Below are 22,299 nucleotides of genomic sequence, written 5' to 3' on the forward strand. Positions count from 1 at the left end.
ATTTTGGAGGGATTTTTACTTCTCTTGAACCAAAAAGAGCTGAAAGAACCCACTTTAGGGTGAGTTATTTTCTTAAGTTTTTTCTGTTCTCCAGGATTGAAGTATAAAAGGTGGATGATAGCAAAGTAGACCCCAAGCAATCTCATTTTCTACACAAGTAAATAAAATTTAATTGGTGCATGCATTTAGAAATGTATAGCAGAAAACAGAGAGAGGAAATTTTATGGTACTTTGTAGTAACAGATGATTTAGGTTTAAGAGCTTTGTAGAATTTTGGTGTTGAGATTCATACTTTTTTAGTGAGGTTGTCTTCTCTTTTCCTATGAAACTCTTGAATGATGCCAACTCTAATTGTTTTCTTCATATCCTCATTGCTATTATTATCGCCTTATCTCTGACACTTTAAATTCTAAAACATCCATTTCCCACTTTGTAAATGTTTTCCCAAATCATTCATGAATGTCTGGGACTGAGCCTAATCTCTGTTCTTTAACTCTGTCAGCTTTCTGTGATTCAGCCTTTTAAAAAATTAACAAAACAAAAACATTAACACTACATCTTCCAGATTCAATAAGAAAAATCTTTGATTCAGTTCACAGTTAAAATGAGACATAAACAGTACATCAAAGTACTATTGTTGTGCTTCAACATAGGGACACATTTGTGAATACATTTGTTCAATAGTATTTTCTCTTCACTATGTGTATCCAAACATTACCATGGACCATCTGCTAGAACAGGAGAATCATTTCACTGTATAGGACTATATTTTGAGTTGTTGTTGTATTATAAAGATCTTTGATACTATGATTTTCCCCAAAGTGTAATTAATAAGACAACCAAATTCAGCATAAACTTAAGTTACTAGCTGTTGTTTGTAGAGTAAGTGGTCATTTCATTGGTTTACTGTTTCAGAGCCCTTCAAGTCTGACCCTAGCCAACAGGTCTAATAGATTATTTTGTCTACTGACAGTGCCTAGCAAATGTCTTAGTTGTACTAGATGTTCAAGTATATGTTGAATGAATCAACAGAAATTGTGCATTCTTGATACAATTTCTGACACCTGTATTTAAGATTTAAATTTGATAAATGAACATTATAAGATTAAAATAGATAATCTTAGGTATTTTTGTTATTTAATTCTCAAGTGTACCTTTCAGTCTCTAGGTATTTACACAGGGAGTGCAACAAGCCGTGCCTTGTCCTGAAGACTGTTAAACGCTGGGAAGGGGCTGGTGCCGTGGCTCACTAGGCTAATCCTCCGCCTTGCAGTGCGGGTTCCAGTCCCGGTCGGGGTGCCGGATTCTGTCCCAGTTGCCCCTCCTCCAGGCCAGCTCTCTGCTGTGGCCAGGAAGTGCAGTGGAGGATGGCCCAGGTGCTTGGGCCCTGCACCCCATGGGAGACCAGGATAAGTACCTGGCTCCTGCCATTGGATCAGTGCGGTGCGCCGGCCGCAGTGTGCTGGCTGCTGTGGCCATTGGAGGGTGAACCAACGGCAAAGGAAGACGTTTCTCTCTGTCTCTCTCTCTCTCACTGTCTACTCTGCCTGTCAAAAAAAAAAAAAAAAAAAAAAAAAAAAAAAGGCTGGGAAGGATGGGGGAATAGAGAGTCTGGACAATGGGCACTAAGTCAGAGTGAGATCAAAGGAATAAATTCCCAGTGTTCCATGGCGCAGTTGGGTGACTGTGGTTCACAGTGTGAGCAAGTGGAGGAGCGAGGTGTTGGGACCCAGTCATAAAGTAATATCAAGGAAAGGGCACTATTAATTGTTCTGATTTGATCAGTACACATGGTATGCATGTATTGAAATGTTGCACTGTGGCCCATAAATTAATGCAGTTATTGTTAATAAAGACAATAGGGGTGTATATATGGTTTCGTTCCTGATTTTAATGGTAAGCAATATTTCAGTTCAACCTTACTATTCAATACTCCATGTACAAAAATCAGGATTTTCTCTTGACAGAGCTTTTTTTGTTTTTGAGGTATCCATCACGAATTGAAAAAATCGACTATGAGGAGGGCAAGATGTTGGTACATTTTGAGCGCTGGAGTCATCGTTATGATGAATGGATTTACTGGGATAGCAATAGATTGAGGCCCCTTGAGAGACCTGCACTGAGGAAAGAAGGGCTAAAAGATGAAGAAGATTTCTTTGTAAGTAGCAGATTTTTTCCACTTGCTAATTTTGCTAAATACATAATGACATTTTTAAAGATTCTGTTCAATTTTATGAAAACCTGTTTTTGTTAAATATGTATTATACATTGTTTAAAATAGGATTTTAAAGCTGGAGAAGAGGTTTTGGCTCGTTGGACAGACTGTCGCTATTATCCTGCCAAGATTGAAGCAATTAACAAAGAAGGTATGTGCTTAAGATGATCTGAGACTTAAACTGGAATTGATAGTAAAACTTCGTTGCATTTCAAATTTTAATTAATATATGTAATTGTTGCATATGACTTCTCCTTCTCTTGGTATTTTACTGAACGAACTTTCTGCTAGTAATCATTTGGGAGCATCTAATTTGTTCTGTACGTAGTACAAATCAGACGGCACATGATTTACTGCTGAAGTAAACTGTTGGAAGTTAACAGAGGTAAATAGTTGTTAGTTTGTCTTCTATTACATGCATTTTATTTCTACTTCTCTGTAGTTTATGCAAACTATTTATGTGCATCTCAACCAGAGTGCGAGGAAAGAAATGGAAATTTGAATCGGTTCAACTCCCAAGTGTGGTGCATGCAGTATTTCCTGAAGAAAGGGTGTGGAGCTTGATCGGTGTGGACATTTCCTTCACCGCATCTTTCCCCGCTCCCTTCCCACGAGTTCCTGTAGATAATTCAGTAAATGTCCTCAACAGCCTTTTTGAATGTTTGATTCTGAACAAAAGTTAACTGACATGAATAAAAATACTGAAAATAAATCAGGTATTTTCGTATGGCGTCAAACTGGGAAATCTGTTCCACATATCAGGAGTTTAAAGTACAGAACTTGTGAACTGATTAATTTGGAAAGATGTGAAAAATTAAGATTTAAATTATTGAAAATAGTGAAAAATTTTATGATTTTAATTTCTCAGCTAAAAACCTCATTTAAAACAGTTATGAGATGTTCGCAGAAGTATTTTTCAAGTCGGTAATGTATTAGTTTTCTATTAAAATGATTGTTTAAACTTGACCGCTTACTATTTTTACTAAGGGACAGCTTCTTGGCAAGAAGGGCGTTTAGTCTAAGTAGGGGACGTTTGTTTCAAATTGTGTGTTGGGAGACAAAACGTTAGCAGGATCATGAAGGAATAAAAAGGCTTTTCTGGCAGAAGATAAGTGAGGTATGGAAAAGAATAGAAGTGAGAGATACGTCATTTTTAAGGAACTGCAAGTTGTTTGGAGTGAAGGATACAGTTTTGGCAGTTGAGATTGGAGGGGAGGCAAGGATTGACACATGAAATGTCTTGTAATATTGCTGAGGATTTTGATCTTTATTTGGAGGTTATGGGAGTCATAGAAGAGATTTAAGCTGAGAACTAAACTAATAATAAACTTGAGAGAAAATAGGAGGTAAGAGAACTTAGACGAGGAAGGCATTTAAAAAGGGCTATCTTGGGCACAGACGTTGAGTTGGCAGCAGGTTAAGAGCTACTTGGGATACCTGCATCCCAGTTCAAATCCTGCTGCCTCTGTTTCTGATCCAGCTTCCTGCCAATGTGCCTGAGAAGGCAGTGGATAATGGCCCAAGTACTTGGGAGACCCGAATGGAGTTCAGTCTCCTGGCTTTGGCCTGGTCAGAAAGATTTTCCTTTCTCTCTCTCTCTCTCTCTCTCTCTGTCTCTCTTTCAAGTAAGTAAATAAAAAAAGAGATACTAAGGAATGTTAGTTGTGAAAAATTAAATCATAGTCTAATTAGAAATCATGTTATGACTTTACAAAGACCTTAATCCAATTTGTTGTTTTAATGAATTGAAATCATGAATATGGCTAGGATCCAATTACCACTAGTTACCCTACTCCAGAGATGGGAGGCATCTTAGTCAATAAGTATGGAGGTTGTGTCTCCTTTCTAGCATGCCCTGTGTCTCACCCTCCCTTCTGCCTCTGCAGAGCTGTATTGATGGAGCTTGCATTCCTGAGTTTACTCACGTTGGCTCCCCAGTGTGTAGTCCAGAGCCTTGCATGGAGTAAGCAGCCTCTGTAACAACTTGTGGAAGAAAGCAGGAGTGAATCTGTTAGATTGGCTAATAGGATCTACCAAAAATGAAACAAAGCAAAATTAAACAATGCTTTCTACTTTAATTAAGAAAAGTTTTAAGTGTAGAGAGCTTTGGGGACCTCTCTTGTATGCCTCGAGTTCTGTGGGTGTGGGCATGTGCACACAGAAATTTGGAAACAAAGCCACCCTCATGCACTAACCCATCCTTTTTGTCCGCAGAAAATCACCTTCATTAGAGGAAGAGTAGTGATACTGATCATCATCCTTGCCATTTCAGGAGAGGTTTTCAGTGAGCTCTTAGCAAAATATTGGCAGATATTATTTTTTTAAAAATCTCCACCAGAGGTGTATTGGTTTTGTGATTTCTATATGTCCCATGTGATGGATGAGCCTGCTTCCTTTCCCCTCAAAAGAAGGAATCAAAAAAAAGCAAAGTAAACCCTTGATTCAGTGTAAAAGTAAAACAAAAAGAACAAATGTGAACATTTAGGTGTTTGTAATACAACTTAAAGAAACGAAGAGAAGGGGTAGTCAGTGTGGATTGGAATGGTCAGGGAAGTTTTCAGATTCAGGAAGGTATTTGAGTGGGTTGTAGTTAGGCAGACATGGGAAAGGAGAAGGCATCACAGCAGATAAAATAGGAGCAGTATGAGCAAGGGCAGGGAGGGCTCAGTGTCCAGATGGGCTAGGGAGCAGCCTGGCTACCCTGGAACGCCCTGTTGAAGAGGTCAGACAGGAATGATGGTGGAGCAAGGCATACGTAGGGATTGGCAGTTGCAGAATTTTGCCCGTGTGTTTGTTTACTCCCTTGGTATTCACCTTGCTGATCATTTTTTTCCCTGTAACTTGGGTCTAAATCTTCATTATCTTTGATATTTAGCATTAGACTAATTATAGAAAGTTACAAAATCAAATGATACTCAAATTGCTAAAAAGAAAAATCTTTTTGTGCATTGGCTTTGGTGCCAATTTTAGTGTCATTAATAACACTGATTGCATGTCTTGTTTATATTTCTTTTGTAAAGGCCAAGTAATCTGTTTGTTGGCCCTCTGCCCTCACTTGGGAAGTGGTGGAAAAACATTTATCTCCGGGATAGAGAAACATTTGCATTTCTTTGAATATAAAACCTATGTAATTTTTGTGTTTTTAATAGTACTGGCTCAAATTGACTTCAGAGCGTGAGGTGATAATCAAAAGTGAATATGTTTCATAGTGGACATGCAAACAGAATGTTGAGCCCCAAGTGGGTGAGTTTGAAGGAAAGGCAGGTGGCTGGATGAGACCAGGTGTGAGTGGTGGCTGTGCTGCTGCTTGGCTGCAGCCTCACCCTGCACTTCCACGTCCTGATGCACACTTGAAGAAGTTCATCTAAATGCGTTTTAAATTGTTTTCCAGTTTAACAATCTGGGAATCTGTAATTCTTATTTGCCAGTTCACTGCTGATTCCAAAAGAATATTTCTTTCCTGGGAAAATGATCTTTTCCATGTATCAGATTTTTTTCTGTGTTATTTATTTTGAAAGAAGCTTTCAAAGAGAATAATAAGTCCTATGGAAATGTTATATTTTAATAAATAATTATTTTTATCAGACATTGAAACATACTTATGTTATTATGTATTGAATTTCAAAATCAGTAGAAATCAGGTGTACATGCAATTAACTTATCAAGACTTAATTTGTGCACTTTATGAGGGAAATATTAGTTGTTTTAAGAGGGAAAGAGAAAGTAAACTTAAAAAACTTGATGGTGCTCTTAAAAGAGCTATATGTATCCAGTATTGTGATCACAGAACATTTATTTATATTGGGTCACTATTTGATAGATTCTAAGCGTTGCTATCAGGTTGAATTACATTTTCTAATGCTTCTGACTTGCTCCTGTTTCAGGAACATTCACAGTTCAGTTTTATGATGGAGTAATTCGTTGTTTAAAAAGAATGCACATTAAAGCCATGCCCGAGGATGCTAAAGGGCAGGTAAGAGTATTCAGTACCTTAGTTAACCCACAGGGACGTCTTCTTGAATGGTAACTGGAAAAAAAAATCCAAAAAAATACTTTATATATGTTGTTTTTTAAGTGAACTAATTGTAGGATTATGTGCTGATAGCCCCAAATAGCAGCAAGAAAAAGAAGCTTAGGATGTGAAGTAAAATACACTTGATAATTGCTTCTCTGGTTTTAGACCTGCTAAAGTTATAGGTCACTAGTTTCTGTTCCAGGTGAAATCCCAGCATCCTCTAAGCTGGTGTTGTCCTATCGACCCAGCTGGATCGTGTAACCAGCCTATGGGAAGTGAGGTAAGTGCCTTGTTTTAAGTTTTGGTTTTTTTTTTTTTTTTTCTGATATATAGTACCATTTACAAGGTTAATTTTTTTAATTAAAATTTTGCATTAAGTTTCTTTTCTTCTTTCCTTCTACAAGTCATTATTCATCTCCCTTTAAAAGGCGCTTACCTTATACTCTAGGCTGTTTCAGGTAGGGCTCTCGGAGTCCTGTGCTGGAAGCAGTGTGTTATGTGCCTTGTCACTGCTCAGAGCGAGAATAAACGGTAAGCATGTGAAGGAGAAACTGGAATGCACTTAAAAACCATGACTCCATTTGTTGATTCTGTCTTCTGAAATGCAGGAAAGAAGAGGTGCCATTAGCAATTTTAAACATTTTCTTGTATATTCTGCTGTTATTTGGGATTTTCAGCACCTGGACCTACAATTATTTTAAGATCTTAAAAATAATTTATAAAAATAACTAATAGGGAAATATACTACATATTTGTTCCATAACATGCAATGAAAAATGTCATTCTGAAATGTTTTAAAATCACTTGGTCAGCTACAGTCAGTTGCAAATATTTAATAGTCTAGCAATGTATATTAATACATTAAAAAATTATGCCTGAAGAAATCTCTAAGAAGTGTGATTGTTTTAAATTACTTGGTTTTCCAAATTTTAATTATAAAATGATTAGCCATCAGTTTTTCCTCGGTTCATATGGAGATGCAATGTAAGATGAAAATGCTTTTAGTAATGAAAGTGCTTCTGTCTTTCTACATGTATGTATAAATAAAATGTTCTTTTAAGCATTCAGTGGTGTGATTTCTTGATTACTGTATAGAAAAATTGAAATGTTGATTGAAATGTTGGGAATACTCTTTAAGTTTCATCAAAGAAAAATCTTGTGGGGGATTAAAAATTACTATTTTTCTGTTTCTGACTTGGCTTGGTTACTCAGCTGTTTCTGAAATGGCACCAATATTATTGCCTTAAGTCCCCCCAACCCAGTTGGGGCACTGAACCAGTTTGCTTTGTTGTAAAATTATAGGTAGTAAAATTTAAATTTATTGCATGTTTTGAATATTTATTCTTAACAAGTATGAAGGGACTTCAAAAGTGTCATGGAAAAATAGAATTAAAAGTTAAAAATATGTAAACTGTATTTCTCAACATAACCTTCATCAAGTTCAAGACACTTTAATAGGCAAAGATACTAGCCATTTAGCCTATCTATAAAGAACTGAGGGACCTGGGAATATAACCATATCAATGAAGTCTTTTTGAACATAATTAACTGAAGAAGAATGGATGATCTTTAAAGATTTTTTTAAGTTTTGAAAGTGAAAATAAGTCAGAAGAAGCCAAATCAGGATGGCAAGGTGAATGCTTAATGATTTTCCATCAAGATGCTTAAAACTTGCCCTAGTGTGATGAGCAGAATGAGAAGGAGCATTGTTGTGGTGAAGAAGGGCTCTTGTAACGCTTTCCCAGGCTTTTTTTCTACTACAGCTTTAGCTAACTTTCTCAAAACACTCTCCTAATCAGCAGATGGTATTATCCTTTTGGTCTCCAGAAAAATTAATAAGCAAAATGCCTTGAGCATCCAAAACAGAACATAACAAAAAAACTGTTGCCATGACCTTTGGTCTTGACATGTCTGCCTTTCCTTTAACCAGACACTTCCATATCTTGGTAACCATTGCTTTGATTGTGCTTTGTTTTCAGGATCATACTGGTAAAGCCATGTTCTTCTCCTGTTACAGTTCTTTGAACAAGTACATCAGGATCTTGATCTTACCTGTTTAAAATCTCCATTGAAAGCCCTACTCTTGTCTCCAGCTGATGTGGGTGCCAGTTTTGGCACCCCTTGAGTAAAATGTTTACTGTACTTAATTTTTCAGACAGAATTGTGTAAGCTGAAGTAGTTGAGCTGTCTATGGTGTTGGATATTTCTGCTTTTACTCTTCAGACTTCTTGAATTAGGGCACAAACAAGATATTTTTCCTGGCAAATTGATGTGGGTGGTCTGTAGTTGTGGACTTCATCTTTGGCATTGTCTTGTCACTGCTTAAAAGGAGTTGTCTGTCTGTAAGCTGCATTGTTCTCATCAACTTTTCATAAAGCATCTATGATTTCAACACTTTTCTTCACAAGCTTCACAATTTAATGTTTGTTCTGGCTTCAGTTTTAGCAAGATTCCTATTGCTCTGATGGGGGTTCTTTTTAAATGAATTGGTCTCAAACCTAGGTCCTGTTCAGAAGTGTTATAACAAGTTAGTATTTGATTATTTTATTAAAAGTATTTTGAAATCCATGGATAGTTTTTTTGAAATACTTATTTTCCATGAACGATATGAAGACCCCTCCTGTTTATCCACACCATGTTAACATTAAAGTGGGTGCTGGGGTGGGCATTTATTTAGCCTAGTAGTTAAAATGCCAGTTACTGTGCCCGTATCCAGTATTGGAGTGCCTGGGTTTGATGCCTGGTTCCAGCTCCTGATTCCAGCTCCCACTAGTGCCGGCCTTGGGAGGCAACAATGACAGCTCACATATTTGGGTTCCTGCTCCACAAGTAGGAGACCTGGATTGAATTCCAAGCTCCTAGCTTTGGCACAGCCCTGTCTTAGTCATTGTGGGCATCTGAGGAAGGAACTAGTGGATGGGCGATCTCTGTTTCTCTCTCCTTGTCTCTACAAATAAATAATTTTTAAAAATCTATGCAAACTGTAAAACTACTAAAAGAGTTATTTGAGTATTCAGTATTTAGTTTCTAATTTTTCATTCACAATTTTTACATACATTAAAATATTGATGAAATTGTTTTTAAAAACTATTCCCATTTGTGGGCTTTTTTTCTCTTCCTGCAAGTTTTTGACTTGATTTTACCTTGACAGTATGCTAAATCAACTATTGTTTAGGCAAAACACAAAGAATCCTTTCTGATTATCTTCTAGATTTTGAGTACCTTTGGAATTCATTTATAAATATGTGCAATAAAATTTCTTTTGTTAAACTGGCAAAGAATACTGTAGTAAATAAATTCAGTTTTCCAAACTTTCTATAGGTTCTGTACAAAATGTGACATAACAATTTAAAATATACAAATTATTGTTTATTTGAATCAGTTGGTTAATAATTCCTGTGTTCAGAGGTTACCTTGGGATCCTTTAAGAGCTTTTAATGGATTGTTAGCTGTACCTCTAGACTTTTCTCACTGAAATAGAAGATATGATAGACATGTGAACTGCCCAAAAATGTAATTTCCCTCTCTCCTTCCTTTCCTTTTCCCCTTCTTTTACCTAGTTTTGAGCAGAATGGCTGTGTTGATACATAAATAGCTATGAAACTGGCCTAATTTACAGTATGAGGATTGATTCCTCCATCTGGTGTCTGTCTTCTTACAGTTAATTCTGATACTCTACCCTATAAAGCATAGGGTGAGGATTGAACCATTATAGTCTTAATTTGGAGGTATGTAACAAAGGGAAGTTTTTGTTTTGTCTCCTATTCTTTTCAAGAATTACGGTTCATAATGATACATTGCCAGGTTCTCTGAAGACAATATATAGTATACTGAGAGCACTTTCTTTTTTCTTCTTGAAGGTGTGCTAATACAACATTAATGTTGTAACTCACTAGTGTTAACCATTGTGTCCTAAGATCCTTTCCTGTTTCCTGAACATTTTTTGCATGTGTTTTATTGGATTCTTAAACCAAGTCCTCTGACATAGGTATGGCTCATATTTCCATTTCGTAGTTGAGGCAGTTCGAGACTTAGAGAACTGAGTGACTTAACGTTTCCCTTCACTCTTACAGGCTCTTTGAATGCAGATTTTTGACTTCAAACACAGTGCTCTCAGTGCACTGCTCTCTTCTGTTGTCTACCCAGAAACTGGAAATGTATCGTTATGAACTGTACTTGAAAAGACCACGTTTCAGTTATTCATACAGTGAAGGTTTCCTACTTAAAAATGCAAGAGCACATGATGCTGCAATGTCGCTGTGACAAAAATTGCATCACCAAGGAGCATTTTTTAAATGACATAAAAAGTAGAATATGGTTCTCTTCTAGTTTTCTGTTGGAGCCATAAAACAACTTGGAATGGACATCACTTGACATTTTTTGGTGTTTCTCTCACAAGTTAAACATTTCCCCATGTGGAACCCAGAATTAAATACTCTGGCTTTTAGAATTAGGGAGCCCGCAAACGTAGGTGCCACGCGCTGCTTCTTGGGCTTTCCGTCACTCTTTTTCCCAGTGCCGTATTCTCTGACTTCAGTGCTTCTGTGTAGCGCGTTTCTTTCTGCCTGGAGTACCTGTCTGCCCCTTTTCTGCCAGCCTTTTCCCTGGCAGATTCTTGCCTGCCTTCAGTGTTCAGCTCGTCTATTATTTTCTGTGGCACCTTCACCAGCCTCTTCAAAAATTAGTCAAAGTAGTAAAAATTGATCATTTCTGTTCTCTCATAGTCTTTTGTTTATTCCTCTAGTATATCTCTTGTCACAGTGTCCTACAGTTAATTTTATTTTCTTACAAATTCCTTATGAGCAGGACCAGTCTCTTATCAATGTTGTTTCTTAAGTACTTGGTATGTTTCCTTACATACTTAGCAGATTACTCCATTTAAACAATGCTGAATGAGTGTGCTAGGTGCAGTCCCGTGATGTTTTCAGTTCGTCTTAGTCATGAGCGATGCATAGGTTTTGCTTGTTTGTTTTGTTAATGGCTTCTTATCTTTCTATTATTTTCAAAATGGATAGCCACCAACCTACATTGCCTATTACTTAGTTTTGTTAACCTCTAGTGCTTCTATCTGTTCATGTAACTCATGGATTGCATTCATTTGAGGTTTTGAAATTATTTTTAGTTGCTAGCACTAGGAGTGTAACATTGTGTGCATTTTGGATGACTGAATCAAACATTTCTCACTAGGAGTGTAACATTTATACATTTTGGTGACTGGTCTGTTTGACAGAAGTTGGTGCTTCTTGTAGATTAACTCTGGGGATATTACAATGTTTGTTTTTAAAAATAGCTTTCTAATTGTGTAAATTAGCTTGTTACCACAACTTTACACTTCTTTACACTTTTGCAGGTTTTTTGCAATAAGCATTTGTAGTGAGAGGTACACTAGTAAAATTTACTTAGCGATAGACTAAATAATTAACACCAGAAAAATAAATATTCATACCTCAAAAGTATAGTAACTAATACTGACCTAGGAAGTTGTAGAGATAGAGGAATTAGTTGGAGACCAATTGTAAGCTTTATTGTAGTCAAGTCATGTAGCCATTTTTTTTTTTCCTTCAGTAGTATTAAGCAATTGTGATAAATTGGTATCCAGACTTTAGCTTTAGAAAATAATAAATCCATATCCTGAGTTTTATGAAGTCTGTTATAATTTGGATAGTACATTGTTAGAAGGAATAGTTATTTGTCCATTGGGGATATATTTCTTTTCATCTTTATGGAAATGCAACATGAGCATTTTTCTCTTTTATGGTCCATTGTGCAATGGGAAACAAATGCATTACAGCACTTAAGCCCTAAAAAGGACTAAGGTCATGTAATAATCCATATTTGCTATAGGCTTCCTCTGTTACTTTGGATGTTGTCCCTGTAAAAAATATTTTAGAGAAATACTCATTACTGAATATTTTTTGATTTTTGGAAGGTTGTACAGTCCAACTAACCAGTTACATTGTTAAATTAGATACTCTGTTGATGATCTACTGTGTAAATATAATTAATTTGATTTTATGTGTTTATGGGAAAGTAGCTTTGAAAGTGTGATATTTATTTTTATTTACTCATAGTACATTTTGATCGGTTTTTAATACTTCACATGTTTTGTGTTTTTTCTTTGGAGGACTGGATAGCTTTAGTCAAAGCAGCTGCTGCAGCTGCAGCCAAGAATAAAACAGGGGGTAAACCTCGAACCAGCGCCAACAGCAATAAAGATAAAGAGAAAGATGAGAGAAAATGGTTTAAAGTACCTTCGAAGAAAGAGGAGACTTCAACTTGTATAGCCACGCCAGAAGTTGAGAAGAAGGAAGAGTTGCCTGCATCTAGCGAGACATTTGGTACAAGATACGCTCTTATGTTCCTTCCTTATGACACTGGTAAACTCAGGTAGTAAGTTAATGAGTCCCTTAAACCTGTAACATTGAACGTGTAGTTAAATTATGAGTTTTTTTTCTTCCCATAGTGTGGCAGGTTGACAGTCTTCAGATAGATTTGAACATTAATGGTATAAAATGCGTACCTGATATTGGGTGCCCTCAGTATTGTTGGTAGTAAGATTTTGTTTGTTTTTTCTTTATCCTTTTATATATTTCTTTATATATTCAATGTATAATATGGAAAAAGCAATGTTTTTTCCTGATTTTCTTTTTTAAAGAAAAGTGCTTAGCAGTCATTTATTTCTTATACATGTAAATCTCTCAGTATAGAGTAATTTATGTTTTCTGAAATTCTCATCAGATACTAGATTTAAAAAGTTAATATGCAAAGCATTTTGACCATTTTGGTAATTTTTTAAAAAAGAAATCATATGTTTTAATTTTGGATTCTACTGAACTCTCATATATGTGTTCTGTTAAAAGTAGGACTTCATGTAGAGAACATTCCAAAGATGGTCTTTCCACAGCCAGAGAGCACATTATCAAACAAGAGGAAAAGTAATCAAGGCACCTCATTTCAGGCAAAGAGAGCTCGACTTAACAAGATTACTGGTAAACTACAATGATTCTTTTTCGGGGGAATGGAGGGTTTGATTTTAGAGTAGTTTATTTTTAATAAAGTAGAATGCACCTTTGGTGTAAAAATGAACTGGTTAATAAGAAAGTTTTTCCAGTTCTTCAAGGTCAGTGTCTTAATGTTGTCGGCTTTTCTATTGTAAAACGTTTATCTTCTACCTACCTCACAGGGATGTTGTGAGGATTGATAATGCTACAAACTTAGAAAGTTTTGAAATCACCTTGCTGGTAGGAGTAGTTTCTATAAGAAATACATTATCTACTTTTTCTGAGGTTCTAAATATCTTTATGCAAACATTCTACATTTAGGAATAGAACAATATATGGTTGGAAAGATGAAAATCCAAATGAAATTCAGTTTCTGAATCTGTTAATTCCTAATGTAAAAGTACTTCTTTAAGTTCTTTGCTTTCTTTTCTTTTCTTTTTTAAAAAATTTCTTTCAGATTGATATCTAGAATTTGGGCTTATTTCCATATGTTCCTTGTAGTTTAGGAAGTAGCAGTGCTAGGATATGGGAAACACTGACAATTCTAACTTGGTTACTGTTCATAGAGAGAAAAATTGAAGTATTAGAATGGTGCCAATCATGAGGCTCTGTCACTTTCAAGACTGTTTCAATTTCAATATTATTGTCTTTAAAAGCAATTATGAATGTACAAGTATTTTATTTTTCTGAGTATGTTTTAAAAGGGTAGTTTAAATACTTTAATGATTCTTATGTTCTTATTTTAAGGACAAAATGGTTTTTAGTGCCTCTGGTCTAATAAAGCTGTATAAACTCTGTTGGCATTCATTCAGTTAACTTGAAGAAGTGTGGTTTCATTGGCAAGATGTAGGAATAAACATAAAATATACATTTTGACCATTTTCTGAAAATAGGGAATCTCTTGAGAGTTGCTTCTGGAGTGAGTGTTCATCCAAGTGATTACAAGTGATTTCAACAGATGAAAATAGGTTCTTTACATTCATTTATATTATTTTTATACCTTTCTATGATAAAGAATGCATTTGGTCCCAGGACAGGAAAGATTTCAAGTCAATTCATCCATTACACCTTTTCTTCAGAAACTGTAAGCCTTGGGGAAAACCAAAATTTTCTCTAAGTGGTCCTTCTGACAGCGACTTGAGACTTTAGTTTTGCCTTAAAACGTGGAACCCAATGCAGTCCGCTGAGCAGAAGTGGAACAGTACTTGTAGCTGTGTGGATGCAGAGATTGGACAGCACTGTTGGAGGAGTCAAGTTCAAGGAAGACAAAGGTGGCACTGACACAGCACGACTGCCAGCTGACCAGCATTGTGTTTATTTTTTTACCTTCAGTCCGGATGACCTGCTTTCAGTTTCAGTTAGTGTACTCTGAAATATGTCTGTTCTTGCGTGCCTTACCAGGAGATTCAGACTCAGCGTTTAAAGAAGTAAAAAAGAAAACAGTTGATGCCACATTGATCATTATCTCTGTGAGGCCTTGAGAAGCCAGTAATGGGGGGAAGAACTTTTTTCCGTGTGCCTGGAGTTACGGTCCTGGTTGTTCAGAGATGCCCTGTGCCTTTTCTGGAGGGACCTTCTCTTCACGTTCCCTGGGGAATCTCAAATGGCATTTGGCAGAAGCAGCAAAACATAAGACTTTATGAAACAAACCATGGTGATCTTTTTCCCTTTATATACTCAGGAGTAAATTCTTTTAATGGCACATTTCTCTTCATCGACTTCTAATTTCTGCTTGAAACTGTATTGTGCAAAAGACAATAGATATTTTAATGTTGTCTTAAGTGGTTGAAACTCAGGCTTGCCTCTGTACAATAAATTTCATATGCAGCTCATAAAAAGAAATGGTATTGAATATAAAATAGCTGTTTTACTCTAGAATTATGGCATCTTTTAACTTAATTGAGATCAGCTATATGTTTCTTCTGGTCCCTTTGCTTCCAAGTGACTGGGGCTAGGGGATTATGGCAGCTTACCCTCATGTAGTCCTCTCTACTCCATTGTATTTTATGTTTTGAATAATTTTAGCTGAAAATAAATAGATGAGCTATGGTTAAGTTTAATTCATATATTCACTTTTCCTGTTCCCTTCCCCAAACACACACCCCTACAACTGTTCCAAACCTGGTATGTATAGAGAATAATACAAGAATGGCTTTTTTCAAAACTTCCAAATAGGTAAGACAGTGAAAATGTAGTTGCACAGTATATATGAGAGGACTTCAAAAAGTTTATAGAAAGATGAAATTCAAGATAATGCAGATGTTTGATGAGCTGTTGAAGTCTCCTGTGTATGTGTTCTCCCAGGTTCTTCCCATTATGCAGAGTGCCTTAGAGATTAATACAGAACATTGGTTTATCAAAACCATTGTTTTTTAGTCTTACCTATTTTAAGTTATAATCTCAATGTTACATATTCAGCTTTCCAAGAAACCTTTTGCTGAAATCAACATTTGGTTCTAGTATTACTTTCAGAATATAATTTTAATGTGTGAATTCCTACATAGATCCCTACCCAACTTTAGGGTATAGTCAAGTTGTATTGCCTTCTAGACAGATAGCCCCACCTCATGGGGTGTTTGGGGGCACTCTCTTTTTCCTATTAGTTATGTTGTGAACAGCTTCAGTAATAAATGTGCTATTACTGTTTTATTATGTTATTAGTTGCTAAGTATGCTTCCTTTGGTTTTCTTGGCCACCTTTGAAATGACACATCAATGATTTTCGGTGGCCTTTTATGAGCAAGGTGGCCATAAAAAGTACAAGGTTTATAGCCCTGGCCTCATTGAAGGTTCCTGACTGGCTTCGCAAATAGTTTATACCAAGTAAATGCCTTTTATTTATTAATTGAAGCAGAGTTTAATCTTTTTTGAAATTAATTATGTTTATTCCAGAGAAAATATTCTGTCTTCTAACTTTGAGAATTGACATTCATTGGGGAAAGCTAGCACTTCCAATTTTTTTTCAGTATTTATGGAATGAAATTATAGTGTTAAGTTCAAATGTTTTAAAAAGGATCCATACTTTTCCACTTTTCCTCCTTTTTTTTTTTTTTTTGGACAGGCAGAGTGGACAGTGAGAGAGAGATAGAGAGAAAGGTCTTCCTTTTGCCGTTGGTTCACCCTCCAATGGCTGCCGCGGCTGGCGCACTGCGCTGATCCGATGGCAGGAGCCAGGTGCTTCTCCTGGTCTCCCATGGGGTGCAGGGCCCAAGCACTTGGGCCATCCTCCACTGCACTCCCTGGCCACAGCAGAGAGCTGGACTAGAAGAGGGGCAACTGGGACAGAATCCGGCGCCCCGACCGGGACTAGAACCCGGTGTGCTGGCGCCACAAGGCGGAGGATTAGCTTAGTGAGCCGTGGCGCCAGCCCATACTTTTCCTCCTTAACATTAAATAGAGCTGCCAATGTTTTTAGAACTTTTTTAAGTAGATAAGATGCAGCTAGGTGTAGCAGTAAACAAAGAAGTCTTGAGTGAAGGTACCCACGTGAAATTAAAAGTAGCGAAGATATTTTAAGCTAAGAATAATGCAACAAACAATCTTGTTTTATATTCTGTGTGTTTCAAGGATTTAACCTGTCTTGAATATTCTGTATTTTATTTCTCTTGTATAAGCAAAGCCCACATTATAAGTACTGGCATTCTAAACAATCTTATTCTGGGCATTAAGCCATAGAATTTTACAATTTTACAGAATAAGCGTGTGTATGTGTTAAAGGATATCATTAGGAATAATATTTAAAACCCACACAATTATGTAAGGAACTCTGAAGTTTTGATGCAGTCCCTTGACTTAGTAGGGGTGTTTGTAGTTTTGAAAAGTAAATATTTGAGAATATTTACTTCATGCTTAGAAAGTGTGGGAGATTTTAGCTGCTCAAATTTTTGGAAAGTTAATTAGGATGAAAATCAGTATTTTTTTCTAATAAGCAATTTCTGTACAATTTTTCTCAAGGTTTGTTGGCATCCAAAGCTGTTGGGGTGGATGGTGCTGAAAAAAAGGAAGACTACAATGAAACAGCTCCAATGCTGGAGCAGGTATGAAATGGTAGCATTTGATTTTTTTCAAGGTTCCCACTGGAATGATCATGGAGCTATAGTATCCATGCAGTTGAAATTGACATTTGGATCAGATATGGGAATAGACAGCTAATTACTTGATGATACATTTTTAACTTTGCCTTCTCTGAGATGTACAGATCAACTACAGACTTCATTAGTATTTGTTTTCAATAGACTGGCATTATAAGCCATTGTCTCTAAAATTTGAAGGCCTGGAGACAGGTATCCCAGGGTATAAGCTTCCAGCCGGATCCCCTTTCACTGGCTTACATAAAGACCCTTACACAAATACTTTTCATTTGTGAGTTAAAACAGGGTTTTTTGACATCTAATAAAGCTTCTTTTGTAAGAAGTTTCTTTTATAACAATTGGTATTGTTAGACTATGTGTTTTATGAATTGATCAATGAGCCATACATTTTTGCTAGGATGTATATTTTAATAACTACAAAAAAAGAATTTAAAAAACTATTAAGGGTCTGTCTTTAAACCACCTAATAGAGGAATTTAAAAATGAAGGTGGCAGTTGCTAGATTTTGCCTTGGCTACCTTCAGATTCCCACAGTACTTGTACATACGAACTGTGCATGCTTTTACATTCTCTAAGGGCTTAATTCTTAGGCACTGTTAAGACTAAAAGAACACAATAATAGCCATAACTGGATTTCCTTGGTTCTCTTGTTTTAAAATCTGAGCCTTAATGTAGTTTTAATATATCCTTTTTGTATTATTTTAATTTTCTTTATTAGTAGACTAATAAAGAAGACTTTAAAATAAATACCTTTTGCTCTTCTCTATTTGCGTTTTAAAGAGTAGTCTAAATTTAATTGATATTGTATTGAGTTTTTCAGGGTTATTTTGGGCCTGATTTGATAACAGTGTGTTGTTTTGGTGCCTCCATTAATGTTATATTAAATCAATGGTCTTTTAAATTGATTAATATGTCAATGCATCATATCTTCTGATTTTCTGTGATCATCAGACGGTTAAGTCTTTGCCGTTATTGTCAGTATATAACCAAATTTTAAATGACTTTTTTTTACTGTGTACTACTATATTCAACATCTCAGATAATAACAATATTTTGTATATTCACCACTGTTTATGGTATTCTCAGAATGCGATAAATCAGGGACTTGGGTAATAAAATGTTTCTGGAAAATTCATTACAATGTCAATCTTTCATTACGCACAATCCTGCTGAGCTGAATGTGGTTATGAGAATTACTTATATATGTCGAAGTTAGTGTAAAGGACAGTACACATTTCAGAGAGAAGTACAGAAAATATTTTGAAATTGGGGTTAAAAAAGAAGATAAGGAAAATTGAAAAACTCGGCTATTTCTGTTTGCATAATTGAAAATTTTGAGTCCTTGCCAGTTTTGTAACAAAGAGACCAATAATCGTTAATGAGAACTTTGTAAATTATTTTAGATTTTAAGGAACATCATGCTGTTCCTTTATTTTTTGTCATTCAGGTTGATTTCAGTGTGAAAATGTTTTGTAACCAAACTCTTGACTTTTATGCTATGTGTTAGCCCTGTTACAGAATTAAAAAGCCGAGTTATAAAACTCTTAATTATATCTCAGTTGGTTTCAACAATAAATCTAAAAGAGGTATTGATTGTCATTAACCTCTGTTGTCCTGAGTTCAGATGTCACTTGTGACATAGATTGATAACAGGCATGTAGCTAAAACTTCATGTGCTAATGGATTTATTTATATATTTTAAAAATATAAATTTTGTGGTCTTGAACCCCCATTCTCAGATTATTAACTATAGATTATTTAATTGTATTAGGGAAATGTCATGTTATACTTTTTGGATAAAATTTGCATTAGATGCATAATAATTCAGTAAGTTTTTAAAAATGTTAATTTGTCCTTGTTTAGAAGTTAAGCATCTTATCAAGATATTAATTTAAGTTTAAATCTTGTTTTATAACTTTGTAACTTGAGAGTAATGGATGCTGTAGTGATGTCTTTCACGTATGTGAAGAACAATAAAATTGTTTATTTACAAGTAATGGCTCTAATTACTTTTCTGGCAACACCTTTTATGATAAGCTTAGCAATGCTTTGCCTTTATGGAGTACTTTTTCAAGTGACTAATCTGCACTTATACACATGTATAATGAGTGAATTCAACAATAGAAATAATGACAACTGAATGAATGTGACACTTGACCCTTGTATGTGGTATGTCCAACATGCCGTTTATAGAGCATTCAGAAGTGCCCTACCTAATACCAAGTGTACACTTTTTTCCCCACCAGAATTTGAGTGCTTTGTTTATTAGTGGGAAGAGAGTGATTTATTTGGTTCCCAGACACTGGTCTTTCATAGTCCAGAGAATGACAGACAACAGACCCAGTGTTCATCCCTCACAAAAGATAGGGAAGTAAAAAGGTTTATTGGGAACAAATTTCTTGTTCATAGTTCTTAGCAACTTGACTTTATAGTGGCCGATATTAGTATAGGTTTAGAAAAAAATGTGTCTTCCATATATTGCTCTCCAGTAAGTATATATGTCAGAAAATGAGACAGTGCAGGCATTCCAGCACGTAGGCGCAGACTCATCCAGTGTTGCTGTTATCTGTTGTCTTTGAACAGTGGACACATTCACACATACTATACATATGTAGGAAATTTTACTGCCAAATGAATAAAAGTATTCTTTGTGAAAGAACTGACAAAGTTCTAATTTTTTTTTAAAAGTATCAGTTTTCAGGAAGAAGGTAAAAACTCTCATCTAAGAATGCGACGTATTTTGTTTTTAAATCCAATGTTTTTAACTTACACTTTATCTCTTTGGTTGTTTTTTTTTTGTTGTTGCTTGTTTTGTATTGTTTTTTAGTCTTTTAACTCTATATTGCTGGTGGCTCTGATTTCATGATGCGTTATGCTTATGAAACTCTAGCTTTCAGCACTAAGAGGAGTTAAAGATAATGTTTTGTTAATTTGGTCATTGTTTTCCTGTTGAGATCTTTCTTTAAAGGGAAACTGTCTACTTAGACCTCCACATTCAGCTTGATTAAATGTAGAACTCAAAACATGAAAATACTCTTTATTAATCTGATTATTGTTAATGTCATTAGCAATTATTCCAAAGATATACATATCAATTTAATACTGAAATATTTGTCTTATAAGATAGCATTTTATGAGACTATTATAAATAATGTATTTAAAATAAATTTAGACTGAAAGTTGACAGCATCCCTTTAAAGACAGTCTATTCAACTTTTAGTTAATAATTTGTGGGGTTCTTTTTGGTTTTTCATTTGTAATAGAAATGTTATATGTTGCTTAACAATGTTTTTGGATACTAAAGTTGCTTAACAATCAAAATAGAAAACAAGAACAAAAATGAAGAAACCAAAATAAAAATATCAATTTTTTATTATTTATTCAGGCGATTTCACCTAAACCTCAAAGTCAGAAAAAAAATGAAGCTGACATTAGCAGTTCTGCCAACACTCAGAAACCTGCACTGTTATCCTCAACTTTGTCTTCAGGGAAGGCTCGCAGCAAGAAATGCAAACATGAATCTGGAGATTCTTCTGGGTGTATAAAAACCCCTAAATCACCACTGTCCCCAGAATTAATACAAGTCGAGGATTTGACGCTTGTATCTCAGCTTTCTTCTTCAGTGATAAATAAAACTAGTGAGCACAGATTTTTAAAAAATAGTTATTTATCATATAAGATACATTACAAACAGTTTGATTGTAGTAAATATTGTTTTTTTATGAAGTTGCTTTTTAAAATCTTAGCTTTGGATGATACAATAGTGAAGGCTTGAAACTATTTCAGGGGCAGAAACCATCTACATTGCTTACTGATGTGTTGTTCAGAAACTATGCTGCTGGGTGAGAAACCTTACACAGATCCCACTGCAGTTGACGCTCCTCAACTCAAAGAACCCAAGCACAATGAGAGGCCTGATTCATTACAAAAAAACCTCCCCTGCAAAACAGAAACACATTGAAAAAGACCTGTGGTAGACATTTTTACTTAACTCCTAACACTGTTCTTTTGGATATATTTATTGTCACCACCTTTCTGTAAACCTGTGCAGCACATTTTACTCATTCTGATATATAATACAGACTTGTGTTTAATCCTACTAATGAAAGGAGTGCCTCCTTGGTCAGACTTTAAAAAAGATTGTATTGTTTCAGTACCACTAACCTTTCAAGGGTTAACCTTTTTAAAAATAGCCTTTTAACATGGGTTTGGAAATAGCGATGTATGTAGACGATCCCTGTGGGCCCTGAGTTCCTCATATCAGCTTAGTATTCCAAGTTAGAGACACATGAAAAACAGTTATCCAGAAAGTCACTGGTCAAATAATGCCTTTTTTTCCCCCTGCTTGACAAATAAATCAGTAATATAATTAATAAATGAATATGACATGGTTCCTATTTCATATTACATCTTTCAGAATTATTAAAAATGTTGTCATGGAGAAGACATTTATCAATCAAGCATGTTAACCTCTTCCATTCAGTTGCCATATTTTCTACTAAACAACATTTAAAATTTTTTCATCAGTTTTTAAAATTCTTTTAAAATAAGTGACTAGAAAGAATGAGAAGAGAAAAAATTGTTTCCTCATAAGCTTCATTTTGTATGGCATTTATAATGAAATAATGTCATTAGTAGTCACTAGAATGTCATGACATTGGTAAGCACTTTATTTTGAAATTGTTTTTATCGATGTTATAACTACAATATTATAGTAGTTGAATTTTATTCATTTTTTTCCAGTTATCACCATGTCTCTTTTCATTTTGATTGTTGTAAAATTGCTCGTAAATACCCAAGTTTCAACCTCTTTCAAGCATTCTTACTTCCTCTAAATTAATATGAATATATCGTTCTATCTTGCCTTTCCTTAAAAGTCAAATTTTTTGACATGTAGAAAGAGCATATCTCAAAAAAAAAAAAGATTTCCAAGTATTTATGTTGCATCCTTAGAAAATGCTTAAATGGCTCACCAACT

General features: G+C 35.3%; 1 protein-coding gene across 45 annotated transcripts in view; it reads left to right on the forward strand.

Moving 5' to 3' along the window:
* Window positions 1-22,299, forward strand: part of PHF20L1 (PHD finger protein 20 like 1) — a 76,524-nt gene that overhangs the window by 14,721 nt on the left and 39,504 nt on the right. For 8 of the 45 annotated variants that reach the window (XR_016235991.1, XM_089335730.1, XM_051844048.3 and 5 more), the window contains 8 exons: window positions 1,987-2,158; window positions 2,282-2,366; window positions 6,100-6,188; window positions 6,421-6,510; window positions 12,355-12,568; window positions 13,091-13,219; window positions 17,185-17,267; window positions 20,707-20,959. Coding sequence is in view for 38 of the 45 variants with exons in the window: in XM_089335730.1 (XP_089191856.1) it covers window positions 1,987-2,158; window positions 2,282-2,366; window positions 6,100-6,188; window positions 6,421-6,510; window positions 12,355-12,568; window positions 13,091-13,219; window positions 17,185-17,267; window positions 20,707-20,959 (1,115 nt within the window). In the remaining 7 variants the exon portion in view is untranslated. Of the gene's footprint in view, window positions 1-1,986; window positions 2,159-2,281; window positions 2,367-6,099; window positions 6,189-6,420; window positions 6,511-12,354; window positions 12,569-13,090; window positions 13,220-17,184; window positions 17,411-20,706; window positions 20,960-22,299 lie in introns of those variants that run through there. The other 37 variants (XR_016235992.1, XM_070075521.2, XM_051844052.3 and 34 more) reach the window with 10 other exon arrangements.

Source organism: Oryctolagus cuniculus, chromosome 6 (assembly GCF_051225735.1).
Source record: "Oryctolagus cuniculus isolate XC-2025 breed Fujian yellow rabbit chromosome 6, ASM5122573v1, whole genome shotgun sequence".
NCBI classification, from domain to species: domain Eukaryota; kingdom Metazoa; phylum Chordata; class Mammalia; order Lagomorpha; family Leporidae; genus Oryctolagus; species Oryctolagus cuniculus.